The sequence below is a fragment of the Hermetia illucens genome, chromosome 1 (genome assembly GCF_905115235.1).
Source record: "Hermetia illucens chromosome 1, iHerIll2.2.curated.20191125, whole genome shotgun sequence".
NCBI classification, from domain to species: domain Eukaryota; kingdom Metazoa; phylum Arthropoda; class Insecta; order Diptera; family Stratiomyidae; genus Hermetia; species Hermetia illucens.
Window position 1 is genome coordinate 31,046,500 of NC_051849.1, and position 18,927 is coordinate 31,065,426.

At 41.8% G+C, this 18,927-nt stretch overlaps 1 protein-coding gene across 9 annotated transcripts in view; it reads right to left on the reverse strand.

Annotated features, from left to right (window-relative positions):
- Positions 1-18,927, reverse strand: part of LOC119647714 (guanine nucleotide exchange factor DBS) — a 302,166-nt gene that overhangs the window by 75,206 nt on the left and 208,033 nt on the right. For 3 of the 9 annotated variants that reach the window (XR_005248929.1, XM_038048835.1, XM_038048809.1), the window contains exon 1: positions 795-3,729. The exons of the other annotated variants lie outside the window; for them this stretch is intronic. Coding sequence is in view for 2 of the 3 variants with exons in the window: in XM_038048835.1 (XP_037904763.1) it covers positions 795-3,047 (2,253 nt within the window). In the remaining variant the exon portion in view is untranslated. Of the gene's footprint in view, positions 1-794; positions 3,730-18,927 lie in introns of those variants that run through there. 9 annotated transcript variants of the gene reach the window in all.

An 18,927-nucleotide genomic window follows, 5' to 3' on the forward strand; every position in this document is an offset into this window, starting at 1 on the left:
GAAGAAGAAGAAGTCCAGTTGAAAAGTTGCAGAAACCCTTGACAACTTGTAACGTGGCACACAGAATCTAGTGCTTCGCTCCTTCTACTGTACCAATTGTTAATTTCTAGGTAGAAAATGTTTCACTGCTGTTTATCGGAAAATTCTACAAGATTGATATAAACTGATTTATCGAAGCTTTTCTAAGGATCATCTAGGTACTTCCAGTTATAAAAACGTCCCTCTCTGACAAAATTTTCGAAGATATAAGAAATTACTTTGGGAAACGTTTGGAGATTTTATAATCTCTGAGGCAAAGTAAGCTCCTGGATGATTACATAAAGGTTATGTGGGAGTCGATAAGCCGTACATGCTACATAGAATGCAAGATGACATAACACCAACGCCGTACAGAAAAAATCTGTTTCTAGGAGTGAAAACTAATCAGTCCTCTGTTTTCCCTTTATTGAAATTAAATTTTTATTTCCAGTCTGGAAGGAGCCACCCCTATCATCAGGCCTTATAAGGGGAAGGTGATCAATTTCAGACATTTTAACTATAGGACTACTTTTAGAGGCAACAAATTTATCGATGAAACATTCAGACTAACTACTACTGTGGATCTTTCAGATCGGTTTAGGCGTTGGGAAAAGCTGTTTTCCTAAACTATGCAGGTTTTTCATAGTTTGGGGTTTTGTACCATTCCCCAAAAATATTAATTATTTAGCTATTATTTATCAGGTTTTTTTTTCTAAAAACTTCTGCATAACATTTTTGTACTATAAATTGAAAAATAAAATCGTTCCTCTCCTTACCTCTTGTTTACCGGAACAGACGCATACGAATGATTCAGTTCGTTCGTCGTCATTGTCACCGCTCGACATTGAACAATATGCGCATTTCTCGTCGTAATAATAACAATTATTCCAAAATATTGCACCATCGCATCCCAATTTTGACGCCGTATATCCACTATTGTTTCGTACAGCTCCACCACTACCCTTACCACTGCCACAATAAGAGCTCGATCCATCCCGATTTCTATTCCTTAAGAAATCACTCGATGAAGATATCCCACTCTCAGCTCCACAATCGGCATCATCACACCCATCACCACCACCACAACCACCCTCAACTGATATCACACTGCCTTGAAGCCTTTCCGAGTCGAAAAACGAATAATCCCTTTCGGAGTCAGTCAGTGATGATACATCTGATGCACTACTCATCGATGATACATTCGATGATGTAGAGACTGATGAGCTCTGCACGAAAATCTTCAAACGATGATTGTTCGATGAGTTCGACTGGTGATCATTGATGGATCGAAGATCATTGAATTTCCGATTTTCGATATTTCTGAAATTCACATTGACTTTCTGCGAGTTGCTAACAGCACTTTGGATGATTGCATTGTTTAGATTCAGATTCGTAGATGTTTTGTGGGCGCGCAGCAGTTCATCCGTTGAAATTTTCGTGAGATTTTTACCACTGAAATTTTGTACATCGTTACGATCACTACCTTTCGATTTTGCACTGTTATTAACACGATTATTAGTTGTCGATGACGTCACTTCTTTCACTTCATCACCACCCAACTTGACCGTTATTTTCGTGCTTTTCTCGTGGGGACTATCGAAGTCGATTATTAAACTACCATTATTCGCGTGACCCGATGAAACTGACTTGCTACTGTGGCTGTTGTTCTTGGAATTCATCCTGATATTGTCATTGTCGCAATTCAATGACTTCCTACACTTGTTCCTGGAGGAATTGCTGTCTTTATTGTTCTTGCTCTGGCCGATCCTCTGGCACTCATCAGTCGCCCGAGATGGTGGTTGTGATGAATGGGACATGGGACAATTATTGATGTTGCAATTTTTGTAACCACACGAACCCGTTACTGATGGTTGATCGTGTTTGCAAACAGGTTCTAAAATGGCAGTGGGAAGATGGCGACCTGATCGCACTGGATTTTCTGAGCGAGCTGGTGACCTTGTTGGTGATCTTGCTGATTTTGCTGATGATGAGGCTCCTCGTACTCCATCCGTAGCAACGTTCAACGTGATATGGTTACCCGAAGCAACTGCTTTCTTATTCCCAATTTCGCTTTGCTGCTGTTGATTGATCATCGATCGTCGATCGAACGGTGATTCGATAATTGCTTTCGATTTAACATGCTTTTGTTTATTTCTTTTATTGCTTTCATGGTTTTGGCTGCATTTATTGTGCTTTTTCGCTGCTGCTGTTGGTGATTGGCTTCGATCTATTGATTGCGATCTCGATTGTGTGGACCGAGAGTGATCAAAATCGAACATTTGCCTGATTTTGGTATTCATTCTTGAATTCATCTCGTCTGCTCGCTTTTGATGGTTTTGCGTGTGTGCCGTCTGTTCTTTTTTGTTGCTACTGGAAGTGCTTCGATCTTGAGGATGATCATCCACAAAGCTCTTGAACTTGATAGGATCGCGAGAAACAGGTGAATTGCACCTGCTGCGATAGACTTGCTCAAACCGTTGACTTATCCGAGTTAAGTCAGTAGAGTCATCATCTGGACTTGTACATCTGCGGTGCTGGTGGTAGCTGCGAGGCCGGACAGGACTTGATTTCTGTATCTTCTCCAGTCGGTTCGCGCGGGTAGTCACCTGGCTAAGAGCTGCTAGCTGGGACTCACAATTCCAGCTATTGTCATTTGCTTCATCATCACTGTCGTGATGAGAGTTTGACCTTCGGAGCTTCTGAGGCGCACCCTTTGGGTCCGACGATATCCCTTCCATAGCGCTACATTGTCGGAAAAATTCTTGAGCGTCCAACTGGTGGCTGGACCGGTTGAGTTTCTTATAGACTGCATATTTGTACAGGCTTGGTTTCGTCTGGTCCTCCGATCTTGGACGATCATCTGAATACGAGTTTCGTTTGGATTTGCTGGATTTCACGTAGTTGATCTTCAGTAATTCCATACTGGGAATATCTTCGCCATCGTAATGACTAACTGGACTTGTTGAAGGAGTGAATGCTTCGTGACGGCAATTTTTATATTTTCGAGGATTCGATCCTATCTTTTGCATTTCGATCTGGTTTCCGGGAAATTTTTTGTTCTAACTAAACCAAGAACTCTGTATAAATGTCATATTAAGTTGTTCATAGCAGAACATATCTCCACCTCCAGCATTGGGACCACCTAACCTTGATTTTAACGCAAAAATGTATCTATCATTCTTCGAGGCAAAGCAGTTAATGTCTGCACAGAAACAAAATGAAGAAATCATCGGTAAACAGGGCGTTCAATCTCTTTTTAAACTAAGGCCACTCTTAGATAATCTAGTATAGAAACTAAGATTTAATTTCACTATAATCGTTTCGAATTTTCTTGTCGATTTTCGCTAGTTAAATGCATCAACTATCTATTATTTGCTCGACTTCACCACAAATTATATTATTTCCTCTTCATTACTGCAGAAAACCCGTCAAACGTTATTATCCAAGGCTAATTTTCCAGGGTTCAATCCATTAAAAGACCACATTGGTAAAATCACTTTTTCGAAACTAAATCATTTGGGGAAAATCTTCGAAGCATCTCAATCAATCGAAATGCACCACGATCGCACAGCCAACCAACAAAAGATCGTTATTATGAGGAAAACCGGAATTTCTTCGACGTCTTGAAAGCATGGTTAAAGCGATGGTTGAGAAGACCTTCAGTTACAATCCACGACCATGTTCTCGCATGAAACTCTCGCGGTAGACTAAACTAAAGATTGTTTGAAGCGCACAATGTGTGATAACATCAGATACAGACGCCATAGAGGTGGATTCCATCATAACGCATACTATATTCAGAAAAATGTCGGTAAGCCTGCTTCGGCGGTCGCATAGCGGAAATCGCAGGCTTGCTGGTGTCTCTAGTTAGCTTTTGTAGGTAAGACAATTTGAAGTTTTACCACTTCTGCGGTCATAAGTCATATTTCCAGTATACAGTGTGTTTCATCAAAATGCATGGAGAAGACATACTAAAACTGAAGTAGTATCTTGCAATTTTATCTTATCTGTATTATTCACTTTCCAGCCCAAAACTAAATAAGGAATGCGTGAGCGATGCAAGGAATACTCTTCAAAGTTCACACCTTGACTCCGAAGTTCAAGTTCCCTTCCCTATGTAGCCTCTGTACCTACAAATTGTATGAAGTTAACTTGGCACTGATTTCCTTAATGTACTCATGAAGCATTAGCATCAATTACCATCTATACTCTTCGTATCTGTGGAAGTACCAAATTGAAGAAAGCAACTCCACTATCCACTCCCTAAGATGCGGAAGCGCAAGCTACCTCCGCATAGACCATGTATGGTATCTGGTCACAAATATATCTGGATCCAAGCCTTTGACGCGATCAGCGACTAATATCTTGTTTAAACGCTATAAATCATCCAGTGATGCTTCTTAATCACTTTAGCTCGTCATTAGTTTTCTATTGTTGATTTCTTTTAAGTGCTTGGTACTCAATTATAAGAAGCGATTTGTTGATCATTTTAGAAGATTGGTTGCGAGGTTTACTGGGCATACGATAATTGATTTATGATAGGTAAGTAAGCAGACTTTAATGATGATATGTATTTAGAATCCATTGCTGTGACTTTTATTATTAAAAAGGTTTATTATGGCAAGCAGAAGGGGCCTCGGGTAGAGGCAGCTGTGAATGTATAACTGTATCGAATGCTATTATATTGGGAGTAGGCAGATTAATTATCTAAATTTAATATTTAGATAGAGACATCAAGTTTCATGGGAGTTAGTATTCATTAATACATTCAAAGTATTCCCTCTTGATCGTAAAAGGCGATTAAAAGAGATAGAAATTTGTGGGTCAGCCGAAGATCTTTGACTATCGAAAATGCACTAACAGTATCTGGATCCCTACAATTCTAGCTTTGTCTAATTTAATTCAGAGTTCGAACGATATAAGCTGGACAGGCCAAATGGGAGAGGGGGTGAAAAGGGGAGGATTCTTCCCCGGCCCGGAATAGAAATTTCAACGTGAAAGGGATAATGTGAGGGCCTGTATAACTTTCAGCGGTATAGTTGTCACCCCAGGGACTATTTTTCCACATCATTTTCACCCCAAGCTCAGGTTTACTCTCTACGGCCCTGAAGTGGGACATTCTACGCCTAAATGAAATGAGATGGTAGGAAGGGTCCCACTACTCGTCTCTCTCCTCAGTCCAGTGATATCAGACGCAAGTCTAGAGTGGGACTGTACGTTCTCAGTACCCGAGGGCCGGTCTCTGACAGAATCCTGATTGTGAGATGATTTTGGCTGCGTTAAGAAACATCACAACCGGCGGAGATGCCCTAATAGGTGTTAATTCCCTTCTCCGTGCTGAAATAATCTTTTCCTCCTCCCCCACCTGCGAGTCATTCTGCCAAACGTATGCCCCTTTATCATATCCTGTGTATATTTTCTCAGCCCCCTTCTCTGTACAAGGATTTCTTCGACAGATTATCAGAAGTCCTAATAGTTTTGTTCCCTTCACTTCCTTTCATCCTTTATGGCGACTTTAATCTCCCTATGCCCTCCATCCCTCCCTAATAACTCCACCCATCCTTACCTTCCTTTATCCAATTTCATGTAAACCTGTGCCGCCCTCCACTTTAATCTTTTTAGAAACCACTTAGATCGCACTCTTGATCTTGTCATCTCTAACCTTCCTGTGCGTTGCCTTTCCCAACCCCATCATGCTACTTCTTACTTTGCCACTGAAGCCCATCATCTTGCTCTTGAGTTCGAGGCTCAGATATCCCGACTCCACTCCCCTGCCGCGGACAAGCCTACCAAGTTCAATTTTCATAAGGCGAACTTCGAACTTGCTCTCTCCCTTAGCGTGTGACCAAGCACTCAACATCTTATATACCATATTATCTGATCTTCTTCCCTGTTACGTCCCCTCCTCTCCTAAGTGCTTACGTTCTTACCCTGTTTGGTTCACCACGAAGTCTATAAAACACTTCGTCAAAAACAGACTGCGAGGAAGAAGTTCCTGTCTTCTTGAACTTATGCTGACTTCGCATTTTCAAAGCTCTTCGTTTCTCGGTTAAATCCTTAATACGTAAGTCCAGAAACGAATATCTGGCCACTGTTGAAGACTGACTCAAAGGAAACCTGAAGCCTTTCTGGTCCCACATTCGCAACTCCCAATGTCCTGCCCAGCTATTCCCTCCGTCCATTAAATTTTCTGGCTCCTCAGCTAACTCCCCTAATTATGTTGTGATTTACTCTACCGCTACTTATCCTCAGTCCATGTTCCCTCTCCTTTCTCCTATTCCCTCCCGCTAGTGGATGTAGCCTGCCCCCCATCACCAAAAATTCCCCTCCTTTCCCCTCTCCTTGTCGAGGACCTCATTGTCAAACTCGATGCCAATGTCGGCCCTAGTCACGAGGCTCTTCCAAACCTCTATTTGCTTAAAAATGGTCAGTCCATCCCCTTCTACTATCCCTTGTTTTTAACAAAAGCCTCGAAAAGAATCATTTACAAAAATGGTTATCGTACGGTTGCCGAGAATGACCGTCTGATTTCCTTCCTCTCCTCCTGTCCCAAAATCTTGGAAAGATATATCAGGGAATATAGTGAAAGAACAACGTTTTGTTAAGCGTAGGTTTACCGCCTCCGACTGGCTCGACTTTACCAACTTTGTCGCCTTAGACATTTGGCAAGAAATGCATAACATTTACACTGACTTTGCTAAAGTCCTCGACACTGTAAATCACAAGAAACTTCTACCCAAACTCTCGTCTCTAAGCGTTCTCATACCACTTGTTTTATGGCTAGCCTCTTACCTTTCCACACGATTCTGCCGCGTCTCTTTTGCACGCTGCTTCTTCCCCTCCTTTGACGTCCTGGGATCTATTCCAAGGGTCTCCTGGGTCCTATATTAATTTTATTTTTTATCAACGACCTTACTCCCCCGTTAGGAATACCCTCGAGTACTGTTCGTTGATCTGGTCACCTTACCGTAGCTGTGATTATGTTGCCCTTGAAAATGTGCAACGTAAATTCACTCATTCCCTCTTCTTTGAGAAAATCTTCACTCGTGTGGACTACCCCTCTCGCCTCCGCTTTCTGAACCTTCTTTCCTACTACAGCATAGATCCTATCTGGATTTATGCATATTTTTTAAACTTTCCTCTGGTCTGATGGACTGCTCCGTCGCTAATGACATCAACTGCCGTTCTATGTCTTATCATACACGCAACGTGCCGTAGCACAACGTAACAACACACGTAATGCGGACATTTTCAACGTGCCTTTCGAAGTCTACCTTCACTTCCCGATTCCTAGGCTTTGCCGAAGTTACAAACGCCCAACAGCTTGGTCCTTTTAACTGCTCTTCTTTAAGTAGTTTTAAGCATAGGATAAGATTATTGCTTTCTCCTCTTCCAGAGGGCAATAAGTAATTAAAGTTTATTCCATTTGTTGTCCGTTAAATAAATAAATAATTTGAGTGTTATGCAAGGCTACGCATCAATGCATCTTGGCTGCAAGATTACGGTCCCGGATAAGGAGCATGATAATCGTACAGCGCTATACAGCAAGGGAGATTTCAGATATAGTAAAGAAGGATGCCTTTTCTCAGGCATTACACTTTGTAAAGGTGACAAGGTGGGCTCTGACAACACCTCCTCAGTTTAGTTTAGGCGAGCTGCAGCTCCGAACACTTAGGCTTTTGCCAGGCCCATTGTACTATCCCCGTAAATTGTCTGTTCAACGGCCTCCCGCCAGAGGCGTTCGCAGACTTTTGCGAATCTGAGAACATTCTCCAAAAGCAGAAAGAGCGCAGATTCCTCGTTGAAAAATACCTTACCGAGGTGTCTTCGTCTGAGATCTGAGTGGACCAGACAGCTGCATATGAAGTCCAGGACCATCTCTCCCTCCTCCTCACATACAGCGTATGTTCCCTACTTCCAAATCTCCAGGTGTCTCGATCAACTTTACACAAGTACCGGACAGTGTTCCAGAAAGTGTATAAAGGTTTCGACACACTCCGCGCAGGTAGTATCCGTAGATATGCCTAGCTTTTCTAGGCGATAGTTTAGTCGACAGTGACCAGTGAGACTTCCCACTATGATTCGGAGGTTCTTCTTGGTGAGATTTAAACAAATCTTTATGCGGTTGGGTTTGTATCTCCCAATAAGAACACACCTGCTGATAAACCTACAGCAACTGGAGAACCACAAAGACCTAAATGGGCATTCTAGAGTTCGATCAAAGAGTAAAAACCGGAAAGCTGCCACTTAGCCAAACATTGATCGATCCGATCGATGGAGAAGGTTTGGAAAGAAAGGACATATTCCCAAGGAGTGCAATAGGGGCCCCCAAATACCGGCATATTGGCGGTAGTGGTAAATGCCTGAAATTCAGGAAGACTGAAAAAATGAAGTTTATTCAAATAAATCTCAATCTTTGCAGGGACCCTCAGGACTTATTTGAGCAGACCACTTATGAATCTCAAATAGAAATTGCAATCATAAGTGAACCCTACAGAAACCGTCACGGTGGGGTCTGGGTCTCTGACTCGATTGGTGGAGCGTCGATATAGGCGTGCCAAACTATACAATGCTCCATGAGTCAGTCAGTCACAGGTCAGGGAAACGAGATACTTAAAGCCAAGAAAGGCATCAAGTTGGTCTGGAAAAGCTCTGGACGAGGAAGCTTCTTGGAACTGTGGCTACACCAACGCACTTAGGCAAGCAACCCTACAGAGAAAGCTCTCCACGTCACACAATGCATCGCCAAGGGACGTGTCTAACTACTGGTGGAAAAGTAAATTGGCTCAGAAGGCGGTAGGTAGCAATAATCAGGGACAAAAGGAGCATATCTACAATTTAGTCCGCAAAAACCTCAGGCTTGCCATCCAACGAAGCAAAAAGGAATGTTTTGAGGAACTCTATTCGGAAGCGGATGTAAGTCCGTGGGGGATCATCTATAGAATTGTGATGGGACGGTTAGGAGGCCGGTTATCACCACAGATCACGTGCCCTGCTTTCTTGTTGGAAATCATTCAGGGGTCATTCCCCTACCAAGACAGAGGTACTAACACATTTCAGAGATCTATGAATGTGACGGTAATTCCTGCAGCACTACGGACGAGCTGTTAGAGATCTGCAGCATAATAAGTAACAACAAAACTCCGAGCTTAGATGGCATACCGAACAGAGCCCATAACCTCGGCGTAAAATCCAGGCTGGATATGTTCGCTCAATTGTTCGGAGCGTGCATGATATTCCCTATAGCATAATAGCGTCAGAAGCTGGAACTGCTGCTTAAGGCTGGTAAACCTCCAGGCAAACCATCCTCCTATAGCCTCATATGTCTTCTAGACATTATGGGAAAAGCGGCTAATTTACAACAGATTACTCCCGAACGTCGAAAGCCAAGGAGGCCTTTCAGATCGGCAGTTTGGGTTCAGTAAAGCCAGATCAACCACTGATACCATCAAAATGGTTACTAGTTTGGGCAAAAATGCAATTCACAAGAGGGGTGCTACCAGCAAATATTGCGTGGTTCGAGTCTTATACGGAAGTGCCTGGCGACGATTGGTGTTCCCACTTATCTCGACGTTATTGTCGATAGCTACCTGCGAGAATGGACACTCCGGTATGATACCGACGATGGAACTAAGAAATACGTTGTCTCCGCGGATGTCCCATAGGGCTCCGTACGGGGACTACTACTGTCGAATGATGAACTTAATCTATCGGTTCCGGAGAGGTCGCGATGGCGGGTTACGTCGATGATATAGCATTGGTTGTAGTCGCAGTGATACTCTTGCGAAGCAATCATTGCTGTGAAGGCCTAGTTAGAGAGCACTAGACTGACACTTGCGGAGGAATTAGAATCGGCAATAACATCATCACTTCCAAGCTGACCATCAAATACTTGGGAGTGATGATAAATACGAAGTTAAGTTTAAAACAAAACGTGCAATATGCTTGTGACAAAGGATCCACGGCAACCAAGGCTCTGACAAGGATAATGCCAAATGTGAGAGAGAGGGCCCCATCATACTTGTAGCCTACTTATTGTGAGTGCGGTGAGCTCGATCTTGCTTTATGCCACCACTATTTGGAGAAAGGCATTTCGCGCATCATGTAATGCTTATAAACTGAGTGCGGTCTATAGGATGACAGCCCTAAGAGTGTATTCTGCCTTCAGAACCGTCTAAGAGGAGGCTGCATTCGTCATTTCCGGAATGCTGGCAATTGACATTTTGGCAGATGAGATGACGAGTATATACAATCTAAAGTGAGTCTCTCCTTTGTCGCAGACGAAGAACGCCGAGAGGGAGAGATCTGTAGATAGATGGCACTAGGGATAGGGCTGTCGACACACAGGCTGATCCTTGCCATCAAGGAATGCCCGGGGAGACAATATGGGGAGATTAATGACAATCTCACTCAGTTTTTGACGGAGCATGGGGGGTATCGCCACCACCAATTCATCCAATTGTCCAAATGATGAGAGGTTCCCGAGGACTCAGAGCACATATTTATTCTTCCACTGACCGATATATCGGGACGAGAGGAGAAACCTAGAGGAAACTTTAGGTGACGCACTAATACCGCCCTGTTATGTAATACTTTATGGTATTACTCCTACCAGAACATTTTAGTGTAATATTTGCCAGTTGTAACATGTAAGCTTTTTCCAGGCAATCAATCATTCGATTTTTCCGAACCCTTCCTGGTGTTAATATTTCACTTCCAATAATACCTATCATTTCCCATATGCATATCGATAAATCAACGTTAGCATTCCATTATCCCAACAATAAATTTAATCAAGTCCAAAACGATGAATGAATTGATTGCGATAATTAAATAAACGCCGCGTTTCCTTTTAACTCCACCATGAAGAAATCGAAAATATTTGACCAAAAGCGGTTAGGGAAACGCTCAGCTATCGGTAGTCACATAAAAGCGTAAAATTAGTAATGACGGTTGGATCAATCAGTGAGTAAGTTACACATTAAAATATGCCAGAGTGTCGCACGCAAACTTTGTAATTTGTTTCTGCTTAAATGTTTATAATCAGGTTTTAATTTTTTTGGTCATCAACGGTAAGTTACACAAATGAAACAAGTTGATACGACTATTGACGATTACATATTAACACCGGTAGTTGCAAAATGATTGAACATTTCTGTAATTGATATTTGGTAATGCGGATCAAGTTGTGGCTAAACATTAATTAGTAAAACTATGCAAGGATATTATATAAGGGGATATGTGTATAATTAGAGTGTTTAATCATTAAGATTACACCATACCTATACAAGGTAAGAGAATCAGGTGAATAAATCTAGGCAGGAGTAGACCTTTAGCTGTTTCAATTTTCGATTTTTTGGAACATGTCACTCTAACAGATATGGGCTTGTAATTTTTTCTGTGACTTTCCATAGTCCAGTAGCATATGCAATGGAGTCATTCAAAAAAAGAGAAAATAATCCTCACACACATATCAATCTTCTTATTATTGCTTTATGACATATTTACTTACGGTATGGAAAGAAGCCGTCCCAGCATAATTTAAACTTACCTGTAAAGAAAAAAATGGATATTACAAATATCTGTAGAAATTACTGATTCGTATATTTTCTGGTTGAAGTGAAAGCTCATGAGTTTTCATAAGGGATGAGGAGTTGCATTAGCTTGGTTACGTCTCGCTGATATTTAACGAAGAAAACAGTAGAAGGGGTTAAGGGGGTCATCCCGTATGTCGGGTTGGAGAAATCAATTTTTTTTTGTCATGAATTGTATCTATATATAGTGGAGAATATATGGGCAAAGGGATTTTCCGATGGAAGATGGAAAACCAATCAATTGTCTAAACTTATTTGCTGTTTGGAATAAAAAGGATAATCCAGTCTAGAGTGAGCACTGAAAACCTTTCAAGCTACACTGAGTTATATTTTGTACTAAGTATTGTGCTGTTTGTGTGTTCAGTGATTTTTTTAAATGGATCGTACGAAGGGAGATCGCTTTAAGGTTCAACGTCATACTCGCACTAAAAAACGAGTATTTCATGGGAATCGATACTTATCAGAGAAGAAAAAGGACTTCGCATCAACATCAGCAAAGAAACTTTTAGCAAGCATGAACATGGATGTTCCAATTGCGACAAGTTTTGTATATTGGATTTTGCTGGAGTTTTCTTCGGTATTTCTGCAAATTTTTGCAAATAATAAAATATACGTGTTAAGTAAAAAAGGAATGCGTAGGACATGTCGAGAAAAGAATGGGAACGCGGCTTAGAAATGCAAAGAAGAATCACAAAGGCATTGGTGGAAAAGGGGCTGGAAAACTTACTGATAAGTTTATTAACGACCTCACTGCATTTTTTGGGCTAGCTTTTCGTCGACATGCAAATTCGATAGAAAGAATGAAGCAAGAAATTTGGGCAAATTTCTTCCATAAATGTTCTACAGACGAAAATCCTCAGCATCAAAATTGTCCAGCAGGCGAGGACAGTTGGTGCAAATGGCGCAAAGTGGAGGCTAAAGGAGAACTGGATAGTTTCCACCACGAGAAGGCACCTTTGACTGAAGAAGTTCAAACAATCATCAAACCAATCTACGAAGATTTGTCACGAGATGATCTCTTGAACAGATGTTTAGGAGCAAAGACCCAGAATAACAATGAGTCGTTAAATGCATTGATTATACTTTCGCTCCTAAACACCTTCATTCTGGGGCCAAGGTCGTAGAAATAGCCACTTTTCTGGCTGTAATTATTTTCAATGAATGATTCAATGGCATTTTCAAAATCCAATGACAATGGGATGTCAAGTTGGTCACATATGTCAGGCTTATGTCGACCGCCGTATTGAAGCGCGAATTTGGCGGTCCGAACGACGATCGACTGACCTCGCTAAAAGAGCCAGAATTGAAACCAGAGAGCAACAATCGGCCTTACAAGACAGTTTTGAAGAAACGGAGGGTGCTCCCTATGGACCAGTTATCGCAGACTAATGGTGAGTTAAAATTTTACTATTGATAATCACATTTAAATTTCCAAATGCGTTTTTCTCGAAACTGCATCTTGAAAATCGGCTGCCACCATAGCTCCAAATCTATCCAACCAAATTCTTTGAAATTTTCACGATTTCTTTAATACATATTTATACGGTCCGCAAACTAGGATAATTACAATCGGACGGGTCGTTTTTTTTTATTCATAAGAAAACCATAAAAAAATACCAAAATCCAAAAAATTAAGTTTAAAAGCCCAGCAAAAATTTACCTTTTAATATTTTCTAATTATCCTAGTTTGCGGACTGTGGAATATTGTCCACATTTAAATGCTGTTTAGTTTTTTTTCCTCAGATGAACACAGCGCCCTCCAGCATGGCAGCAGAAAAACACTTTTTCTTGAAGATGGGTGCATAAATTGATACGTATTCCAAAAACTAGCTACGAAATCAAGCTGAAAAATTTATCACATATACTAGAGATATCAATAAACATATGGTGAAAAAATCACGTTCCTATCTTTATCCAGTCTTCCAAAATAATTTTTCAAAAAAAGGCAAAAAAAAACGGCCTTCACATGGGATGACCCCCTTAAGAAGAAACAAGTATTTAGAATAGTGTGCCACCCACACAATTTAAAAGCTGCATTTACCATCAATATACCCAATCAAAGAAATTTCCGTAAATTTCCTCCACTGGTAACTGAGCGAATATAATTGCACGATGTGCATCTGTAAATGCAATTAACTTCTTAATACCCATTTACGGGAGATCATTCTGCTGCGTATTTCACGGTTACGGTTTCAAAAAAAAGCCAATGATCCATTCTTTCACCATAACAGTATTTATTGCCTAGAATCGATATTTTTGTTCTAGGGGAAAATACGCACAGAAAACGCATTAACAGTGCGGATATCGGAAAGTCCACTTCAAGTTCAATGCTTAATCAGATATACCGCAAAGATAAAAGGTAGACGGACAGTAAGTATAAAAGATGGAACCGCATAGGATACTAGACGCAGATCTATGAGAACGTGTGCATTTATATGCATGCTCACTATTAGCTATCTTACTTACAGTAAACTTGCATTATGAGCAAAGATTCAATTTTATTTTGCAGTTGCAAAGTCCGTTACAGAATATAGTATGATAGACCGCTACCATCAACTCACAAGAAGTGCATAGAGAACAGTTCTTACTGTACACTTTGTTCTAGGACCCGTAGATTATCTTCCGTAAGATAAAAACGTGACAGGGATTAAGTATTTACTGATTGCATTCAAAATCCACTTAAAGTAACAATTGAAATTCATAAATCTTATTAGAAAATTTCTCGAGTCACTTGTTTGAGGAACCATTTATCCAGGTTTGAATAAAGTAGAATGAATACTATTTGTGTATACTAAGGAAGTTATCTTAATTTCGTTGCAGCTTGATTCAACAATTCATTACGTTTGTATTTGAATTTCCATTGCTATTAGTTTGTGAAATTTTTATGTTATAAACGTTCTTTACCTATATATGGACTCGTATATCTAAAATCTGCAAGCATACATAAAAGTTAAATATTAAGATGTAAATGTGTTTGTCAACAGAATCGGTTTGAGTAAATGATAATAAAAATTAAAATCTTTTTAAAGTTTTGTATAAAAGAAATCCGTATTAAAAGCGGTTTACTGTCTGTCTGTCCTTTTTCCAGGAGGTGGAAATCTTTAAAAGACACCTGTCCTTGGCACACCAGAGTGTGAGATTTTTACCCACTAAAACCAACCCCGACTCCTCTCCCCCCACCCCGTGGAAACACCTTTAGGTATTACATCACGGGACGGAGTTAGCTTACTTTAGCTAGGCTGGAATGAGACCCGCGGGGTTCGTAACCGCGCCTTCCTCACTCCTTCTGCTTTTCGCAGTTTATCCTGGATTGCTGCGATCATAGAACTGATCCAATCCCAATCCTCCTGCTACCATTCTCCGGACAAAATTTTCTAGTGATAGAACTTCACCTAAAATTTCCTTTAAGTTCCACCTTTTTTCCACGAACCTAGTACATTGGAAGAATACGTGCGGAGGGTTCTCTGGAACCCGGTCGCAATTTGAACAATTTGGTGAGGTGTTCAATTGAAACCGGTGAGAGACTGGGTGAGATTATAATTGATCTCCCCATACTTTTTCTCCAGCGACCCCCAGATGGAAGGGACCTGTAAGTCCAACGACCCTTTTCTGACTGGCTGTTGCCATCTGCTTATGGATTTCTCCCTTTCGGTTTTTTCACCTGCATCATCTCGTCTGCCAAGATGTCAATCGGCATCATTCCCGAGATGACGAACGCTGCATCATCTGAGGCTGTTCTTCTGTAGACCGCACTCAGTTTATGTGCATTCCCTAAAATATTCAGCACTTTTCTCCAAAATGGGATAGCATACAACAAGATAGAACTCATCATCGTGGCTATGAGCAACCTGCAAGTATGTCACGGTCCTCCCACGTTCCTACTCGTGGTGGATGCTTTTCGCAAGTATGCTCTGTTTGTCTATCATCTCTCCCAAGTATGTGATAGCCGACTTGGAAGTTATGATACGATTCCCGATTCTAATGCAGGCGTAATTTCTTTTGTGGTGTTTAGTAATGAGGACCGCTTCCGTCTTTTCCTCCGCAAGTGCCAATCCAGCGCTCTCTAACCAACCAACACTGATTACTTCGCTTGAGTATAACTCATCATCTTATATGCTATGACGTCGGCATAACCAACCACCGTGGCCTCTTCCTGAACCGGAAGGTTAAGTACATCATACTACCGATCTGAAATACCTTCTTGGCTCTCGACGACCGGAAGTAATCTATTATAAATTACCGCTCCAACATTTTTCCCATAATGTCTTGAAAACATATGGATCTAACGGAGGACAGTTCCCTTGGAGGTTTCTCAGTCTTAGGCAGGAGCACCAGCTTCTGCCGTTTCCATGGTGCAGGAAAGATACCCTCGGACATGCACGTATCGAACAGCTCCACGAACATATTCGGTCTACATTTGATGACAAGTTTAAGGGTCTTATTCGGTATGCCGTCCACACCCGGGGCTTTGTTGTCTCCTATTCGACTGCAGATCACCACAAGCTCGTCCCTGGTGACTAGTGAAACCGGCGTTATATTAAGGGGGCGCTGGAGGGTGTCACTACCCCCTCTTTCTAGGGAAATAACCCCTGGATTATATTCATGAAGAGCATAGGGCATGTGATCTGTGGAGATGAATGTCCTTTCACGATTTTCTAGACGCTACCCCACGGTATTATGTCCGCTTCCCAGCAGAGCTCCTTAAAATATTCCCTCTTACTCCGCTGGATGGCGAGCAAAAATTTATTGCGGGCTTTGCTATAGGTATGCTCCTTTTGCCCTTGATCGATCCTCCCTATTGCCCTCTGAACCCGCCTTCCGGGGTGCGGGTCTCCGTTCTTCGTTCAAAAGTGATTGCCTGGTGGTCGCTGTACGTGACGCTAACTTGCCAAGACACATCACATGCCAGGGCAAGGCTGACAAAAGTCAGATCTGGTTCAATTGCAGAACCAAATCCAGATGGCTAGAACTACAGCCAACTGGGTGCATGCTTCTAATAAGCACCGCCCTTTGCGGACCTATTTTTGCCCTTACAAAGCCACTAGCCACCTGGCCCATGCTATATAGTATGACTTGGCGACCGCACACCCATATCGCCGCCCTTCCAGTCGAATCTGTGACTCATACACCACCGACAAGGTTACTGTACGGTTCACTAATGATACCAATCTCCATCGCGGATTCTTAAGTGGTCTGCGCAAGAAAATCCTGTGCAACCCTGCAATGATTGAGGTTCATTTATATTAACGTCATTTTTTCAATGCAGTTAACGCCTTCCTAAATTCCGGGCATTTACCACTTCCGGCATCATGCCGGTTATCCCGTCCCTTCTCTCTTCGCACAAAATGCATTTGCATTCCTTGGCAATATGTTCTTTCTCCCCACACCTTCGACATCGATCGGACCGATCGATGCCGCTAGTGCATGACTTCGCGAAGTGTTCAAACATCAGGCATTCAAGTACCTCTTTAGCACATCTCTCTTTGTTCCCTTAGTCGGCAAACAACCCATCCAATCCCAACCTTCCCACGGCCCTTGGAGATAATATGCCAATAACTTCTGCGCTGCCTCCACTGGTAGTCGCGTTGTGGCTGTTTGAGTACCGCCAAAAGCTTTTTTTAGGGTCACGATAGACTCTTCCTTAAATCGCTCCAACTTGAATTGTTGCTTCAAGGCAGTGCAGATCTCTTTTCTGGATGTTATCTCATCTAGATCATTGCACGCATATACATAAACCTCATGTTTTTGGGAACGAACCGCGACATTTTCGCAACTTGGTTACGGAAGCCATCTGTTTTTCCATAGTGGATTTTTCCAGCTCAGACATGAAATCCTCTTTCTGAGTCCTCCGGATTTTGCTGACACTTCCGTCTAGGTCTTTTAAGTCGGGGTCAGATTTCACCTTTTTTTCAGTATCTCCGCATACGATAGATTTCCTTTGCTGGAAATTACAATTGCCTCCGGACGAATTCTACCTTTTTAGTTTATCTGGAAATTCCTTGACAAATATCCAGTAGCTCTGATGCCGGCCGATCATATGGTTTCCAGATTCGTCTTCGAAAGACATACACTGTCGTAATCACGGGCGCAGGCGTGTTCTCGAGGAATCCGATTATGGAACTGGCCCGACCCCTCGGAAAAATTACGACCATATTCCAGGCGGAGATATATGCCATTTCAATGACAGCAGAAGAATGTCTGCGAAAAAAAGGAGGAGTCGCACCATTCGAACCTGTTTCGACAGGGACAATCAAACTTGGCTGGTAATGAGGAGGCTGACAGACTGGCTCACCGAGGGTCTGGATCCACAATGTCGGGACCAGAACGAGCTTTTGTAATCCAGCCATCCACTGTCAAGTCTACTTTGAAGGGTGAAATTGCAAGGATTCATGCAGTCGAGTGGAAAAATTTGAACTCTTCCCGGCAGCGAAAATCCTTGTGAAAGAACATGGGGTCGCCAGAGCGGCATTTTTTTTGTCCCTTAAGAAGTGGGACATGAAAACCCTAGTAGAGCTTTTAACGGGACACTGCTCCTTAAACTACCATATGGAAAAGATTGGGGTGGTGGTTTCGGCTATGTGCAGCCAATTTGAGGAGGAGAAGGAGACGATCCTGCACTTTATATGCAGCTTCCCGCCCTCCTCAGATCTCAGACGAAGACACTTTGGTAAGGTGTTCTTCAATGAAGAATCTGTACACTCTGTGCCTCTGGAGAATGTTCTCAGATTCGCTAAAACCTGCAAACGCCGTTGGCGGGAGGCCATTAAATAGGGGATAGTGCAGTGGACCTAACAATGGCCTGAGTGCTCGGAGCTGCGGCTCCTCCCAGTGAACTAAACCAACTAACTAGTTTCTTTCAAATTAGGTTAAAAAGATTCGCATACTTCCGCCTAACAACCTAAAGATTTTTGCAGCATGTTATGTATGTATCGCATTCTGAAAAAAATTTCTATTATCCCCTTTCTTATGTTAAATATGTACATAGAATATATACATACATTTAAACTAGATATGATTTCATTTTAATACAAATCCACTTTCATGCTGTGGACACATTTAGATACATCTTAAATCTCTTAACAAAGCTACTTCGCTAGCTTTTACGATATATTTTTAGTTCTCGTGCTTATCCACTTAATAAAAACAATTAGCAATTAAGAGATGTCACGAATTCAGAGGAAAAAGTGCCACCATTAAGTGGCTATGAGAGATAGACAGATTTCTAAATAATTTCTAAACAATAGTTAATGTCGGCGACATTTAACCACTAGATACATATGTATGTATATGCGCGGGTACCCCAGACAAAAACATT